Raw genomic sequence first — 16,022 nt, 5'->3', positions numbered from 1 at the left:
GGGCTCCGCTCTCATGCACGAGCCCGGAGGGGAGAGAAGGTGCGCTACGTGTGCTTGTAGTAGGAAAGCGCGTCACCAGCTCCAATAGGGGGAAGGAAACGGGAAGGCGCTGCGTGCGCGTACGGTGAGTCCCCATTCTCAAATGAGTATGCGCGTCTCTGTTCGAGGAAGGTACGCGCTTGAGGGGCTGCGGTCCCATTGACTGTTCCGTCTCCCTGACAGCAGCATCGGCAGCAGCGGCGGTAGAGAGAGAGAGAGAGGGAGAGAGTGAGAGTGAGAGCGAGAGGGAGAGAGAGAGAGCGAGCGCAGGGTACGGACTCCGCCTAGCCTCCATCCAACACCAAGTCCGAGACCGGTGACAGGCACATCTCACGGCAGCCAACAAAGCCAGGCTTTCCCCACTGTGTGATCTCGTCTGGTGCTACAGACATGGGCTACCCGTAACTGGAGGTGGAGGGGAGAGGCGGGAGGGCGGGGGGTGGGGGGGAGAGTGAGAGAAGGAGGAAAAACGCCGAATAGAAACAAGCATATCCGTGGGTGCCCGCAACCATGAACGGCTTGCACCGTTTGCCCGAGCCCCCGCTCTGCCCGAGGACTATGTCGTGAACAGCGGGTTTCGTCACTCGGGATATTGTCAATAAAACGACACGCCAAGAAGGGATAAAATATGTCCGCTTCTGTGGGGCCCCGCGGCGGCCCTCGCCCACCCACCGCGCCGCCTTCTATGCCCGAACTGCCGGACCTCAGTCACCTCACGGAGGAAGAGAGGAAAATTATTATGGCTGTAATGGTTCGGCAGAAGGAGGAAGAGGCGAAAGAAGAGGCCATGTTAAAGTAAGGGGTGATCATATCCTTTCATAGACCATTACACTCTCATTCACAACGGTGGCCGTGTCCCGAGGGCAGACTCGCTCCCATCCGCCACTATCTGTACTGTTTATTCAATACGTTATCAGTAGACCTAGCTGTGCTTTCCGTTAGTACGGCAACACACCCTCTCACTAGCTGTAGCACATATAAGACTGGCTGTCCGTTTGTGTGTGTGTGTGTGTGTGTGTGTGTGTGGACAGAGGTTATGCTAGCGGCATGGCCTGGCCATTAGCCTTTTTGTTCAAAGTTATTAATTTACTTCCGAGATCGATGTCATTGAGCCCCTTTCGACGGGTTACCACTATGTTATGTACGTCGTGCCCAGCCTCATAGTGTCTCCTGATACATTTAATTTCAGGAAATGCCCTGCTGCACAGGTAGCTTCCTCGCTCCTCAGGTTGGAGGAACGGTCTCCGACGGTGAAGTGGTTTGCTAGTTTTCGTTTTATTGTGGTGTGGAAGAAACGGACGGGTCGAGGAGGCGGGTTGGGGTGTCGGCACGCGCTGGTGAATGAATTGGGGGTGGGAGTGATAAGAGCCGGGTGAGCGCAGTCACAGGTGTAACGTGATTTGGGGTGTGACAGGACCTTAGAGCCCGGGCAGAGTAGTATCACTGTACCACAGCGTGTGAATACACCTTACCCTCGTTCTTTTTGAAGACCCATCCTTGTTTATATTTCGCCAGTTTTACATGGGGACGAGCCATCCCCACTGATTGCACCTTAACCACCTTTACATACAGGAGGAGGTAACACGTTTGTGTAATGTATAATGTGTAATATACATACTACACGAAATTAGTCATCAACAATGCAACACTGCTACTCAGCAATCACATGGCTTTCGACTGAGCGCAGTAACTGATGCAAAATTTGGTCAACAACAAGCGTGAGATCTTTCTGCTTTGCGTTAGGTTGTGCGGGATCCATGTGTTTCTACTGTATGACTAAGTTACCCGAGGCGGAATTCATTTTCGCTGTTGGACGAGCGGGTGTGGTTAAGAAATTAAGCTTGATGTAGGCCAGCACTTTCTCAGTACAATTCTTGGACCTGTAGATGGAGCGGTTCAACTACCCGTCTGATTGCGTTTTCTATCCAGCACTGGTCTCGTAACACACACATGCACGCACGTTCTCTCTCCCTCCTCTCTCTCCTCCTCGCCCCCCTCTCTGTCACACACGCATACATACACGCGGCAGCAATATAGCATCGATTTTTAACGATTGTGAATTGAATTGCGGTACCGATCTTCTATTTTTGAACGTTCTGTCACGTATCTGCGGTGCACCCGATTCGGCGTTGAAAAGACACGTCTGCTGGCTGTACCGAAAGACAGAATTCCGTACAGCTTGTCATCGTGACCGAAGGAGATCGTAGCCCTCACGTCGGGTTTCCCTCATACGTACATCAGACAAATATGACGTGAGTCATCCCGGTTAATAATAATTACGCTGCCGATATAGGCCTAAGGTAGAAACGGTATTGTCACCTGTATATTACTGAGCAGAACCTCCCCCTCACTTGTTTTCTACAAATACCTTCACATCGTTGCGACGTATAGATAACGTAACGTTTAACGACAGCAGGTGGACCTCTGGGAACGTGGCAAACGCATAAATATGCCATTATACTTACGCACACCGTTCAGTTCAGGCTGGCAAACATGTATGCGTCAGAATGTTCTGATAGCGCTGTAATCACGCAGTTTACTTCTCAATCCGGTGTTTTTAGCAATAAGGGCAACGCACGCACGCTTGCTTATTGAGAAATACTGTAAAACTGTTTGTGCACAACGTGTTTCAAGTTCGACTTTTGAAATTAAGTCGTGCTCTGAATCACTGACAGGTACATTAGTATCACGACAGAGGGGTATACCTCAAACTTAAGCACATAAACAGAATTAGAAACGGTACTGAGAATCTGGCTTTTGTCATTTCCCAAACTGAGACTGTGGCTTCCGTACGTCCATTGAAATTGTGAGGTGTAATCAAAGGGAATTTCCCAGCCGTTATGAATAGAGATATGGATTTTTTTTAGCATAATCTGCCCCTGCCTTGGCTGTGAAGCATTGGGTTTATTGTGGATCTGATTACAGGTACAGATTATAGATGCTCAATTCATCCTGGAAGTGACTGAAAGCCACAAAACAGGAGAAACCTGGGAGGTTGAATACTTCCAGAAGGCGTGTCGCCGGTGTCCGTTTGTGTATGACCACTAGCTGTGCATGAGAATGAGACCTGAGAGAAGGCTGACATGTCTCTGCATTCTCAACACCCCGACGGCACCTGGCCGTGCAGTAGCTGACCAGCCCTCATTGACCTTGTTACTGGATCCCAGAACATAATCACCTGTGCGTTGACCGCAAAGCGTGTTATTGGGTGCACCTCTACCATGCAGGATGGACGTCACATGACTCCCAAATGCCAGATTTTATTGGAGGAGGGGTGAGATGGGTGCCCGCTTGTACACCCAGCCCACCCGGCATGTGACATTCCCATTTGCCCTGACCCAGAGCTCTCTTAAAGGGGAAAAGCACTACCACAATAGAAACATTTTGTTCTCTCAGAACTCTGTGCAGGAAATGGTATGACATAAGCGATCGTGCAGAGATCTATTTTAAGACAGGTTGTGCTGCAAAGAGCCTCATATTTAGAAATCCTAGCCCTTCATCTATAATTTGGATCTAATCAGTAGTGTCAGTTTTTGGCTGGTTCAGGTATTTGGTGCTGAAACCTGTGAGAACAGAATGTACAGTGGATTTTCCTGTGCAATACTGAAGCGAAGGCACAATTATGCATTTATGAATGTATTAACTATCTCCCATCCATTTCATTGTCACTGAAATGAGTTCCCTCCGTCCGAGCAGTGGGCCTACCCCTAAGAGGGCAGTTTGAGCTCCTGTCACGGGAGCGATCGAGAGTATCTGTGAACCACTGCAGGGCCGAGGCCCTCTGTGAACCTTATAAAGATTCTTACAAGGGGTGAAATGAGGGCAACAGAGAACACGTTGTCCGCAAACCGGAACCAAAGGAGTGTTCTCTGAGCCGACTCGCTGTCAGCGCGGTGGGCAAACACTGCACAACTGAGCACCTGAGAAGAATGCGGCTGTATCTGCTGTCCCTCCGTCTCTCCTCCACCCCTTCCCTTTGAGCGCTCACCTCCTCAGCTCTGGTAGCTGGTCCCGGGTCCCGGGCTCTGGGCGCGGGGTTAATGATTACCTGGCCAGGAGGCGGCAGGAGCCAGACACCTGCAGGCACAGCAACTCTGGCACTTCCTCCATCTCTGCTCTGCTCAACATCCTGTTCCCTTTCTCTCTGACCTTAACAAATAACATAATGGATAGCATAAGACCGTCCTTGTAAACACACTGACATGACCTGCTCTTGGTAGTAAATGGTAGTAAATAGGTGTAAATGCTTAACCTCTGAGGGCATCTCTGGCTGTTCAGGACGTGCGCCTTGGAAATGATGAGGGCTGTTTTCTCCATGCATTAAAATAGGCATCATCAGCTCAGCTGTTCATTTATCAAAATGGGCATAGTTTTAACTACAGAAAACTCTGTGTTGCCAAGCCCTCTGGGGTGCTACCTGCAGTGCGAAAGTGGGTTAAAGTGCTGAAACAAGGAGCGCTAACTCTGGATGTCTCTGCCTCCACATGGACCATGGGCAGCTCAGGTTCTTGATTTTCAGGGTCCACGAGGAGCTGTCTGTCTCAGATTGGGGCCAGCTTGAGGTACTAATAGCGAGCTGTTGGGAAGGGAAGGCTAATGTTTTTCATGGCCAGTGTTCAGCTGACTTCTATGAAGAATCCACTAGCGTTAGCAGCACTTTCCTGTCCCACCAGCAGGTGGCAGCGGAGCAGGCGAGGCCGTCTGAACTAAAGCATATGTGAGAGGAACAGGCACGCGGTAGCCATGCAGCTGCAGTAGTGTTGATGGGGCACCAAAAACTCCAAGCAGACTGGATACAAGTGAAGCACAGAAAGTCACGGTGAAACCTAGGCAAACACTGGCAAGGCCAGACTGTCACAAGCAAATCCAAGGTTTATAAAGGCAAAGCAAGGGTAAGGGCAACTGACCTTCAAACATGTAATTATCCTGAAAGTGCCTTTCAGCTTAACGCAGGCAGAACCTAAACTGCCACAAGTAAACTGCCACTGACTGCTGCTAGACTGGCTCAGGCTGAATGTGACACAGCTTTACAGAGAGTATGTGGCCACAGATCACAGCCTAAACTGGCGCTTTAGTAACTTAAGGTCGTCTGTAGAGGCAGGGTAATGGGGAAAGCAGGAGCACCCGATAAACTGGGGTAAAGTTTGGCCGTTAGGCTCTTTCACTCTGCCTAGCCATGTATCAGGGACCAACAGACACTCTGTAATGAAGAATGAAGCAGCAGCCATCAGCAGCTAACAGTACATATAGACACAGCATGTTTGCAGACACCTATCAGACAATTATATAACGTTTTTTTTAGGTGAAATAACTGTCAACTGTGTAGCTGAAGTCTGGTTCCCCATTCACTCCAATAAAGTGGAACTTAAACAAACCAAAGCAAATCAAAGGCCAGCTCAGCAAATCATTATTTAAGTTACCCTTAAGTGGGGAAAGTTCTGTGCGTGGTTACCAGGCGGGGTTTGTGATTTCCCACAGATATTTCGCATCATGGTCGGTTTCAGACAAGCTGATTCTGCGGTCGTAGGTTTTCAGCATTTTTCCTGCGAATGGCTCGTCTCAATAAAACTGGAAACATTATCTAAAAAGAGCACAGAACAGAAAAGCCATTGAAAAGGAAGGCTGCTCCTTCTCTTTTGGGTCGTTCCTCATTCCCTGAACCCTGAGTGGAGGGGCTTGCCCCCCACACAGCTTCTGCAGGCTGTGGAAGCTGTCTTTGAAAGCAGTGCTTCCTGCCATCAGCAGGATTGGGAACGATGAGGAGAAACACAGAGCTTCACAGACACTTCAGTTCTCAACGACCTGTGTTTTTTGAATACATTTTTCGTGATATTTAAATGTAGCAATCCAAAAATCCTATTGGTAATATATACAGCACAAGTAATGGATACTTTACTCCATCTCCAGCAGGTCATCATATCAAATCACATTCTTGTTAACTGTCTGCTAAATAAATCTTTTACTGCATTTGAATGGATTTTTTTTTTGTGTATCCACAATTGCTGTTCTTAATACTGCTCTTTGTGTTGCAGAGAAGAAAAACCCATAGAAGCAAAAACTGTTCACCTTCTGGGAAAGAAGCCTCCTCCACAGAATGACATCAGGTAACATTCTGATTCATTTGTGATGAACGCAAAGGTTTATGTCTGTCTCTCTGTCTCCTTCTATCTCGTATTATCCAAGCTGTGATGGCTATGCTCTGGTTGCCAGTATATTGTGTGTACTGTTTGCTTGAAAGTTTCAGATGTGATGTAATAGTTGTGGCAGCTTTGTTGTAATGCTTCATGTCCAGAGAGGAGTGAGAATGGGAAAGGGCTACTGCTGGAAAATATCAGTGCAATGGGTATCAGTGTGCTGGGTATCAGTGTGTTGAGTGTCAGTGTGCTGAGTGTCAGTGTGTTTGCTATCAGTATGTTGAGTTTCAGTGTGTTGGGTATCAGTGTGCTGGGTGTCAGTGTGTTGGGTACACGTGAGCTTAAAATCAGTATGCTGAGTGCCAGTATGTTGAATGTCAGGTTGCTGGGTGTCATTGTGCAGTTTTAGTGTGTTGCCTGTCAGGTTGCTGGGTGTCAGTGTGCAGTTTTAGAGTCAGTGTGCAGTTTTAGTGTGTTGCCTGTCAGGTTGCTGGGTGTCAGTGTGCAGTTTTAGTGTGTTGCCTGTCAGGTTGCTGGGTGTCAGAGGGCCGTTTTAGTGTGTTGCCTGTCAGGGTGCTGGGTGTCAGAGTGCAGTTTTAGTGTGTTGCCTGTCAGGGTGCTGGGTGTCAGTGTGCAGACTGTGTGGTGAGATTCTCATGCACAGTGTCCCAGAGCTGCAGACGCTGTACCTTAGCTGTAACAAGGAGACGTACCTGCCCTGCTCTCAGCTGCAATCTGAATGTTCCTCTGGTGCATTTACATTAAGTACACAGCACTCTGAGGCTGGCTCACCGCTCATGTTCACTGTTAAATCTGCTTGTGTTTTGTATTCCCTCCGGTGATGTGATTTGAAAGTCACTGTAGAACTCTTTTCAGTCAGACATTACCTTAAGGATTTAAAATAAAGGCCAAAGGCTCGTTATGCTCTCAGCTGTTCCATTCACTTCAGAACCAATTTCAGTTCAGCTCAGCACTTCAGTCCAACTCAGAACATCGATGCTGAACTTCCCGGGGTAAAGGGCTTGTTTTTGTATTCGGATTTGCAAAGATTGAGTAGAGGTCCATGGTGCATGGCTCTGTAACGATTTTTGGAACTTAAAGGTGGGCATTAAAAATGATTTAGTGGGGTCAGTGGCCACTGTTAGCGTCATGCAACATCCTCAAAATTCAAAATCCAAAGTCCTAGATTCTGATTCCTCAGTTTTGACAAAGAAACGTTCTTCTAAATTATAACTGAATGACACACGTTTAGCTGAATTTATGAGTTTTATGAGTTTTAAGTTGTACCACTGATGGGGTCATTGCTGAGGAAATTATGGATTACTCTGCCTGCCTGTCTGCTGTTGTAAACCTGGAGGGTCAGGTCTCTCTTACTTTTCATACCTGTAGGGCCTGCCTGTCATTGTGTACACTGGTAGGGTCCTGTGTGTGTGTGTTTAAATGTATGAGTGGGTGTGTGTTGGAGTGTTCCGCAGAGAGTACCAAAGCGTATAACTGGAATGAAGATGGTACTGAAATGAGAAACTAAACAGCCTTCCCCAACAGTGCGATCGAGGATCCTGAGAATAGAAAACCGCGCCCTGTTACGATGTGCTCCAGTGCTGACCATTCCCGGGCTGTGGTGTAGAGGAACACGTGTCAGCAGTACGGAGGGGAGGAGGCGTGGGTCGCGCTTCCCCAATCAAAGGCTGCTCGGGATTGGAGGGGTTTAGGATTAGGGCGGACATTGACCGCACATCTGGTGCCTGAAGAAGACTGGATATGACCAGTCGCAGTGTCACAGATATATAGCATCTGCACTGGATGACTGCTTACGGCTGACGCCTGCTTAGAAAAGCAATGCTGTGCTAAAGATCCACAGTGCTCACTGGACAGGTGTTTGTGTCAGGGCAGAGCGCACCTCAAGGTTAGATGACTGGTGGTTGTTTTTCCCTGGTTGTAGTGCGCAGTTGAAATCAGATCCTTGGTGGTGGGTAGTGGCAGGGCTCATGTGAAGGTCCAATCAGAGAAGGGGAATAGATCCTCTGCACAGATATTCTATATCCACACCAGATATTCAGCTCCTGTGCGCCCTTCTGTCCTCTCTACTTCTAGGAGGTAATGGGGGGTTGTGGTGCTGTCGGCATTGCTGTGCCAGCTCGGGTTGCTCAGCACTCAGCCACGCCCCTTCGTCAATATTCATAATGACCCTGCAAATCAGAACGCTCATACAGCATCTTCAGCAATAGCAGAAGCAGAACTTTCATCGTGAAGCACACAGAGCTCAACATCTGGCCGATATATAGAATATCTGTGTCATTTCTCTCCGCCCGCAGCTACGCTACCTACTTTTGCTTCCGGCTCAGAGTGGGTCTCTACCATTAATCCCCTTCGGAAAAAAAAAAACCCTAAGTATCAGGAGGCTTTTAATAGCAGCGCATACAACCATTAAGACCCTCAGAGGAGGATGAGCTGTTAAAAGCCATTTGTTCCCACCCGCCAGTGGACAGCATGCGTGACAGCACCGGGTGCTTGCTGGAGTGGAGCTGCCGAATCCGGGCAGAGTGGGAGGGAGGGACGGAGCCGAGGAACCGGGACCCGAATCACGGAGGGATCTCTGAACAGACGGCTGAGAACTGAGCTCCAGGAGGAGGGAGGGAGAGAGGGTGGGGAGTGTGTGTGGGTGCGTGTGTGTGTGTGTGTGTGTTTATGGGTGGGTCTGTCACCGTGTGAGTGGGGAGGGAAAGTGGGAAGTGTGGCTTTTTCACTGCGAGAGTGGGCACAGGAATTGGAGAATGTGTAATTATGGGTGGTTCTGTCACTCTGTCAGTAGGCAGGGGGAGTGGGGAGTGTGTGTTTGTGGGCGGGTCTGTCACTGTGAGAGTGGGGAGTGTGTGTTTGTGGGTGGGTCTGTCACTGTGAGAGTGGGCAAAGGAAGTGGAGCTCGTGAGGTTATTCAGCCTTTCTGGGGCTGAATGACATCTCCTGTCACAGTGGCATTTGGAGAGGCAGAGTGACTTACTAAGGTGTGCCACCTTACAGTAAGTAAGAGCTAACACACTTGCTAGGATTCTTGGAATTGGCCATTGAGTGAACTGTGAGTGAACCTGACACACATTATCACTGGGACACTGCAGAGTCAGACAAGCCAGGGCTGACACATCACATGAATTTTTGAAATAGGGGAATCATACTGTGTGTCACCAGCTCCACTGCATGTAACGCTTATCTCTGCAGCACCACAGTTACACAGCCTAAAATAGAAATGCTTTTTTCTCTGTAGTTTGCTTTCAAGGAGTCCAAGCTGTAGCAGCACCCAGTGGCTCTGTCCCTGAATGCAGTGCTGAGAGTGGTCACCGCATCGGTGCTGGTGTTGGAGGGCTCTCCTTATTGCCCTACTTATGCTCAGTGTGTATGTAGATGTCTGGATCTCCCTTTGCTAAGCTCGATCTACTTAGTTGAACAATACTCACTGTGTATATTAAGAAAACTAGGTATCTGGGTTAATGTGACAGTCAGAGGTTACTCATTAGCAGATGTCCTTATCTAGCTTTATGTATTTAGGTTACATTTTATATACCATCCTTTCACAGCCTGTTATTTAACTGAAATGATTTGGGCTAAGTGCCATGCTCAAGGGCGGAACAGCTGTGCCCCACCCGGGAATCGAACTGGCAACCTTTGGGCTGCCCATGGCAGACCTAGTTACACATGCTACAACCCAAGGGTGATCCAGCTAATAACATCAACAACAGAAATAAATGCACCACTGCCCTGCAATCCAGCAGTATTTTTTTTGGAAGATATCTGTGTTTCAGGTGGGTTTTACCCCCAAACCACCCAGGCCTTCCCCTGCTGTCAGTGGCTCATATGAGTGTGGTGGAGCCAGCAGGCTAGCCAATCAGGGCCGCTCTTGGCCTGTGGGCAATGGCCACGCTGGTGGCACGGAGCATATGTGCCTGCCAGTGATGGCACACGGCAGGCCGCCGGGCCGCTGGGCGCCACGGCGACGAGGCGGTTCCAGCCCAGGGCGTGGCCGGAGATCAGTGCGGGAGCCTGGCTGGTGACTCTGCTCCACAGCAATTATGTCCGTTTTACAGTAGATTTGACCGGAGGCAGAAGTCTGCTGACCGGAGGCCGCTGGGTGCTCTGAGAGGCTGTCCAAACGGGCCTGCGTCTGCGCTGAAGCAGCCCGCTGTGCTGGAGGTGACGGAGGGGAAGCCTCTGGGCTGCGGGCAGATTACGGCCTGCCTGGGTGAGCTCAGAGCTGCGGGGCCCTCTGTCTCTCTGGATGCTCTGTTGCGGGTGAGGGAGAGATGTCACCTGCCTGTCCACTCCTGAAGGGGAGTGGTGTACTTACTGTCACCCCTAAATGAGCCACAAAGGGAGGACAATGGATAAAAAAGTCATCTTATTATGAAATTATGACTGTGTTTAGGAGAACGGTAATCTAGCGTAATCTACAGATCGACAGGACTGAGGGATTAAACACGCTGCTGAAACACGCACCATATCTGCTTACAGTTAGCCCCGAATGAATGGGGTCCTGTAGGGGGGTTGCAGCATGCACTGATCCTGGGTCAGCGGTCTGTATCGCCTATGTTTGACAAGCAGAGGTCTGGAAGGGCTTTGCTTCGGAAATGAGGAAAGTGATGATGTGATGTGTTTGTGTTTGTGTATGTGTGTGTTTGTGTGTGTGTACGTGTGTGTGTGAATGTGTGCATGTAAGGAATCCCCAGAGTGTCAGAGAATTTAATTTAATTGGAGGAAATGGAAAGTTGAGCTGTGGATACACTAGGAAAAAGAAAGAAACATTTGTTTAGACTGTCTTTCTGTAAGAGATAAATGGTACTACAGCAGACACAAAGTTTTCAAGGTGTCTGTTAAAGAAGTTGATGCTGAGTTATGGTGGGCTGCAGACAAATTCTTACTTGGAAGCTGTTCCTGATACCTTTACATCTTCACTGTTAGTGTTGGCTAATGCTCTGTTTTTATTTTCATTTCATTTTGAATAATGTTAACAATTGCAATTCAGTCACTAACTGCACAGTTAGTGACTGAAGAAGGTCAGCAGAGAGGGTGTTGGAGGGAGAGGAAGAGAGAGAATGTAGGTTACCGTCAAGGAAGGAAATGAACGAGACTGAACAGTCAGGAACATTCAAGAAGTGAACAATCATAATTCCCATGAAAAGTAGGTGAAGAAGGCTAGAAATTAATACCTTTGCCCTCCTGTGGAAACAGTCAAATGTACAGAGATAATCTGGGTAGAACAGGCATCGCTTTGAGCGAGGTGTTTCTGAATTGGTCTCTGGGGAAAGACAGTATCAAACTGGGTTTGTCTACAATTCATTCTGCTGTATTAATTTAACTTTCCTGTGTCTGACAGTACTCCTGTACTTTTAATTAGCACAGCTCTCTGTCAGTCGGGTGTGTCTGCAACACCTGGAGGAGCCGTCTCAGACGGGAGGGCTGCCGTGGCTTTCAGATGCGGAGCAGCGTACTGTCTGTGTCCTTTCTCTCCACAAACAGCAGGCTGTCACTCTCTCTTCCCAGCATCCTCCAGGTTCCTGCAAATGCCAAATGGCTCCACGTTCGGCACTTTTTGTTCTTTTGCAGCGATTATTTTTTAATACAGCCAAAGCTTTGAAAACTTCCCGTCTCTCTGCTGGGCCTCAGTCGCTTTTATCCCCGGAAGGTATAAAAGCTGTTTTTTGGAACTGAGCTAGGCCTGACAAGCCAAGCTCTGGGATAGAGGTGTTTGTGTGTGTGTGTTTGTGCGCGGGTGGTTTTGTGTGTGTATGTGTCATTGTTATTTTTAGTGTAACACACATGGAAATTATTGGCCCACTCATGGTGTTTGTGCTCTGTGTAGCCATGCCCAGACGGCCATGAATCACGGAATATTGTCTCCTCTGTCTGTATGCATCACTGATGATCTACATGTTAACCATGAAACATTAGTGATGGGAGGGTGAAAACCTGGCAACTCGCTGCGGATTGTCTGTGGCTCTGTTTCTGAATCCCCTCGCATCAGGGCAGATCTCAGAAAGAGGCACACAGCTGGCGTAAGGAGTGTTTTTGAAACCAACAGCGGCCCACGTCTGTTAGACGAATCAGTCAAGAAACGCATTTGGAGGTAAAAAATGGCTGTTTAAGTGACTGGGGCGATTTTGTAATAGCAGTAATTGAGGCACTCCACACCTGCGCACAGCTCCATCTCATTTTAGCCGTGCTTAAGTAAAGATGAGTCACGGCCCAGACTTAGACAGCGATATAAACGGAATAAATCAGATATTAAAAACGGCAAATAAGAAATAGGATGAATCGAGACCTTGAGATTCTTTTCCTGGCAGGCTTTCATCATCTAAGAAAATCCCTTTTAAGAAGCGGGAGATAAGTAGGCCATCTTCTCGGAGAAAGGGAGGCCTCCTCTTCATCCTCACAGTGAGTGTGAGAAATGCAGGCAGGAGCAGGGAATAAGAGGGTCAAACCAAGCAGCAGTAAGACTGTGATAAAGGCCTAAAGACAGCCCACGTCCTGAGGAAGTTTCTGGGACAGTGGGAGAGTGGGGGTAACGCAGTCGTGATGAGCTAGTGTGTTGTAGCAGGGCGTGGCAGTGAGACATAGGGAAAAACAGGTCATGCGTGAGATGCAAGGAGCACAGGTATCACCAGGTATGCCCACCTGTGGACGAGCAGTGATACGATGGAGCAGGTGTGGGAGAGAGGGAACATTCACCCCCCAGCCTCACGCGCTGGGACAGATGCTCTTTTTCCCCTCTCTCCTTCTCTTATTTATCCCTCCCAGGTCCCCTGGGTCCTCTCCATCAGCAGGACGAGTGAATTAAAGTCCTCACGCTGAAGCAGTGCAGCACATAACAGGAGACGTGCGTGTGCCGTCGCAGACAGACGCTCTCCACAGCCCACCTGTCCTGGCAGGACGTGCCGCTGCCACTCTGACCCGCTGTCTCCGGGCGTGGCTCGGGTGTGGCTCGGGCGTGGCACGGGTGTGGCTTGGACGTGGCGTGTTTATAGCACTTTATCGTTTGCAGATTACAGTGCTTCTGGTCTACCAGCAGCTTGTGTTCAAATGCAGCTACCAAAATCTAGCTGTATAAAAGCATAAAACTACAGCCTTTGGATAAGACTGTCTGCTAAATGACAATAATGTAATGCAATGGGAGGTAATGGCTCAGGAGTGAGATATATCTGGATCCATGTTCTCAGAGATGCCCTGGACGTTTCCCCAGCCTCACACAGCCTGTCAACAGCGGGGAAGGAAGGCGTGTGAGAACAGATGGTGGGTCCCGGGTTCTGCGCAGCATTCGGGGGTGTTGCGGAGGGCGTGTGACGATGCCATCCTCATCTTCATGCCAGCCTTCCTTAGTGCAGTGAGGGGTGACACACAGATGTGACTGCCTCATGGGGCGGGGGGGGGGGGGGGGGGGGGGGGGGGGGGGACTGCACTCTGCCCTGAAAGGACTTCAGGGGGCTGCAGGGGACCTGCGGGGGGGGGGGGGAGAAGAGAGGGTGGGTAGCTGCGACTGCTTGTACATGGAAAGCAGGCAGAGAGAGAGTGAGACAGAGTGAGAGGTATGCACTTTAGTGCACCCAGGACCCGACTGCATTAATGTTTAATGAGCAGGCAGTTGCCGGGGCAGCTCGTTGGGGGGTCCCCGCATGTGTCTCTTCAGGGAAGACTCCAGCTTTTTCCTGGAATAGCGCATGTTTGCTTTAACCCTTTCTGGTCATTGGTCCCCAGACAGACTACAGTGATCAACTGTTGATAGGTGTTGAAGGCCTGTAGCTATGTCATATCATGTTGTCAAGGGATTCCTCACACAGCGTGTAGATGTGGTTGTGTGTGTGTGTGTGTGTGTGTGTGTGTGTGTGTGTGTGTGTGTGTGTGGAAGAGAATGTTTGTGTGTGTGTGTGTGTGTGTCTGTGTAATGGAAGGAGACTGTGTGTGTGTGTGTGCGTGTGTGATTAGAAGAGAATGTTTGTGTGTGTAATTGGAAGAGAATGTTTGTGTGTGTGTGTGTGTGTGTGTGTGTGTGTGTGTGTCTGTGTCTGTGTCTGTGTGATGGAAGGAGACTGTGTGTGTGTGTGTGTGTCTGTATGTGTTGAGAGGTGGTTTCCTCAGTGTCACTACTGGAGTGTGTCTGACTATTAGAGTGTGACTACAGTATGATTACAGGAGAGTGTGAGAAATAGATTTCAGTAGCACAATGACAGCTTCCCTAACATAGTGCGACCATAGCCTGTCTTTCCCTTCCTCTTCCCCCTGCTCTCTCACTCCAACACCCCCCCCCCCCCCCTCTCTCTCTTCCTCTCCCTGTCTCAGGAGATTCCTAATGTCCCTGCAGATCCTATTGTTGCCTCATGCACGACTTGTGCCTCCGTTGTTTTTAAGCTTATCTGTCCTTATGCTGTCAGTCACTGAGGGAAAATAATTTCTTCAGCCTTTTTATTGCTGTAGTTATTTGTCCCTTTGACAGTATTTGAAGCTGCTGAGAAATGGTGAAGTCTGCCTCTGTGCTTCTCCAACAATTAGTGCAATGTTAGGGACAATTTTCAGTTTTGCTTCAGTATTGATCATTATGAGACATTTTTACATCAATATATAATGGCATTAATAAGGAGAGAATTAAGTTAAATTAAGTTACATGTATAATAATAAGTAAAAAATAAACATTTTCATTTTTAGCTCCAAAAGTTTACACTTTAAGCCTTTACTTTTTCGCTAAAAAAATGCTGTCATCAATACATTATGTCATCTAATGATACCGGATTTTTTTTTTTTTTTGACAGAAGATGTTATACTTTTGGTGAGACTACATTGCGATGTGTTTGTTGATTGTTTTACACGTACAGGTAGTGCAGTTGGGAACTTTTCCATTAAAAGCAACAGTGTGCTTAAGTCCTGGCTTGTCTGGGAAAACTGTTATCAGAGTAAGCATTGTACCTGTGAGGACTAGAGCTATCATTGAGAACACTGTGGTTACCTTTGTTGTTTTATATTGGCAAATCTACTCCCTGGAGACAGTCAGTTGAAAAGAGGCCATTATATTGGGAACCCTGGAAGTGCACACTGGCCCTATGGCATTGCTTATACAGTTAAGACACTGCAGTGGATTGACTACTGTTAAACACCACCTATATTATGCCTATATTATATAGTCAGGCTATGTGGAGCAAATTTGCATGGGCATTGCATTTTGCCTTCAAGAGTCATAGTATTCCTTTAAAGGTGGGAACTAAAATACTGGAAGCTGTTTCAGTGGGGAGGAAAGTATTCAGGGCAGAGTGTTGACATAAACAGCACACCTGAGAGGGTAAGCAGTGTGAGTCTGGGGCAGTGGGCGAATGCATCTGAGCCAGGCTCGATGCTTGGAGACAAAAGAGAGGGGTACAATTGCAATCCACGGGGGTGCACAAATAGTCACAAATACTATGCAGACATTGGGATATAAGGAGACAACTGGGGGTGCACTGAGGTCCATCTGTGGGTACAGTGCACCCCTAAGCACCCCCATAGCACCAGGCCTGATCTGAACACTGTGTGAATTTACTTTACTGTTTTGTTTGAGACTTTTCTGTTTTTGCTTTGGATTTTGTTAATTTTATTTTGTTGAATTTAAGTAACCCTTCCCAAAGATGACACTACAGCAGCTCTCAAAAGCAACTACACATGTGATCCTGTGTCACAAATTTCCCCGCCTGGGGATCAATAAAGTCTTATCTTTTCTTATCTTATCTTAAAGCAATAGCACACTGGGCTAAATATACTTATATTGTTGATCTGTAGCAAATTTTATCATGTTTAAAATGAAGGTACAGTTACAGCAGCAAAATCTGCCTACAGTTCCAC

At 48.2% G+C, this 16,022-nt stretch overlaps 1 protein-coding gene across 1 annotated transcript in view; it reads left to right on the top strand.

Moving 5' to 3' along the window:
- Positions 1-498: 498 nt before the first annotated feature.
- Positions 499-16,022, top strand: part of LOC118790271 (regulating synaptic membrane exocytosis protein 1-like) — a gene marked incomplete at its 3' end in the record, with an annotated part of 45,817 nt that continues 30,293 nt past the window's right edge. Inside the window, exons 1-2 of the mRNA XM_036547175.1 lie at positions 499-834; positions 6,072-6,143. Of these exons, the coding sequence (XP_036403068.1) occupies positions 668-834; positions 6,072-6,143 (239 nt within the window). The remainder of the gene's footprint in view (positions 835-6,071; positions 6,144-16,022) is intronic.

The sequence above is a fragment of the Megalops cyprinoides genome, chromosome 15 (genome assembly GCF_013368585.1).
Source record: "Megalops cyprinoides isolate fMegCyp1 chromosome 15, fMegCyp1.pri, whole genome shotgun sequence".
NCBI classification, from domain to species: Eukaryota; Metazoa; Chordata; class Actinopteri; order Elopiformes; family Megalopidae; genus Megalops; species Megalops cyprinoides.
The sequence above is the reverse complement of the archived record's forward strand: the minus strand, read 5'-3'. Positions and strand labels throughout refer to the sequence as shown.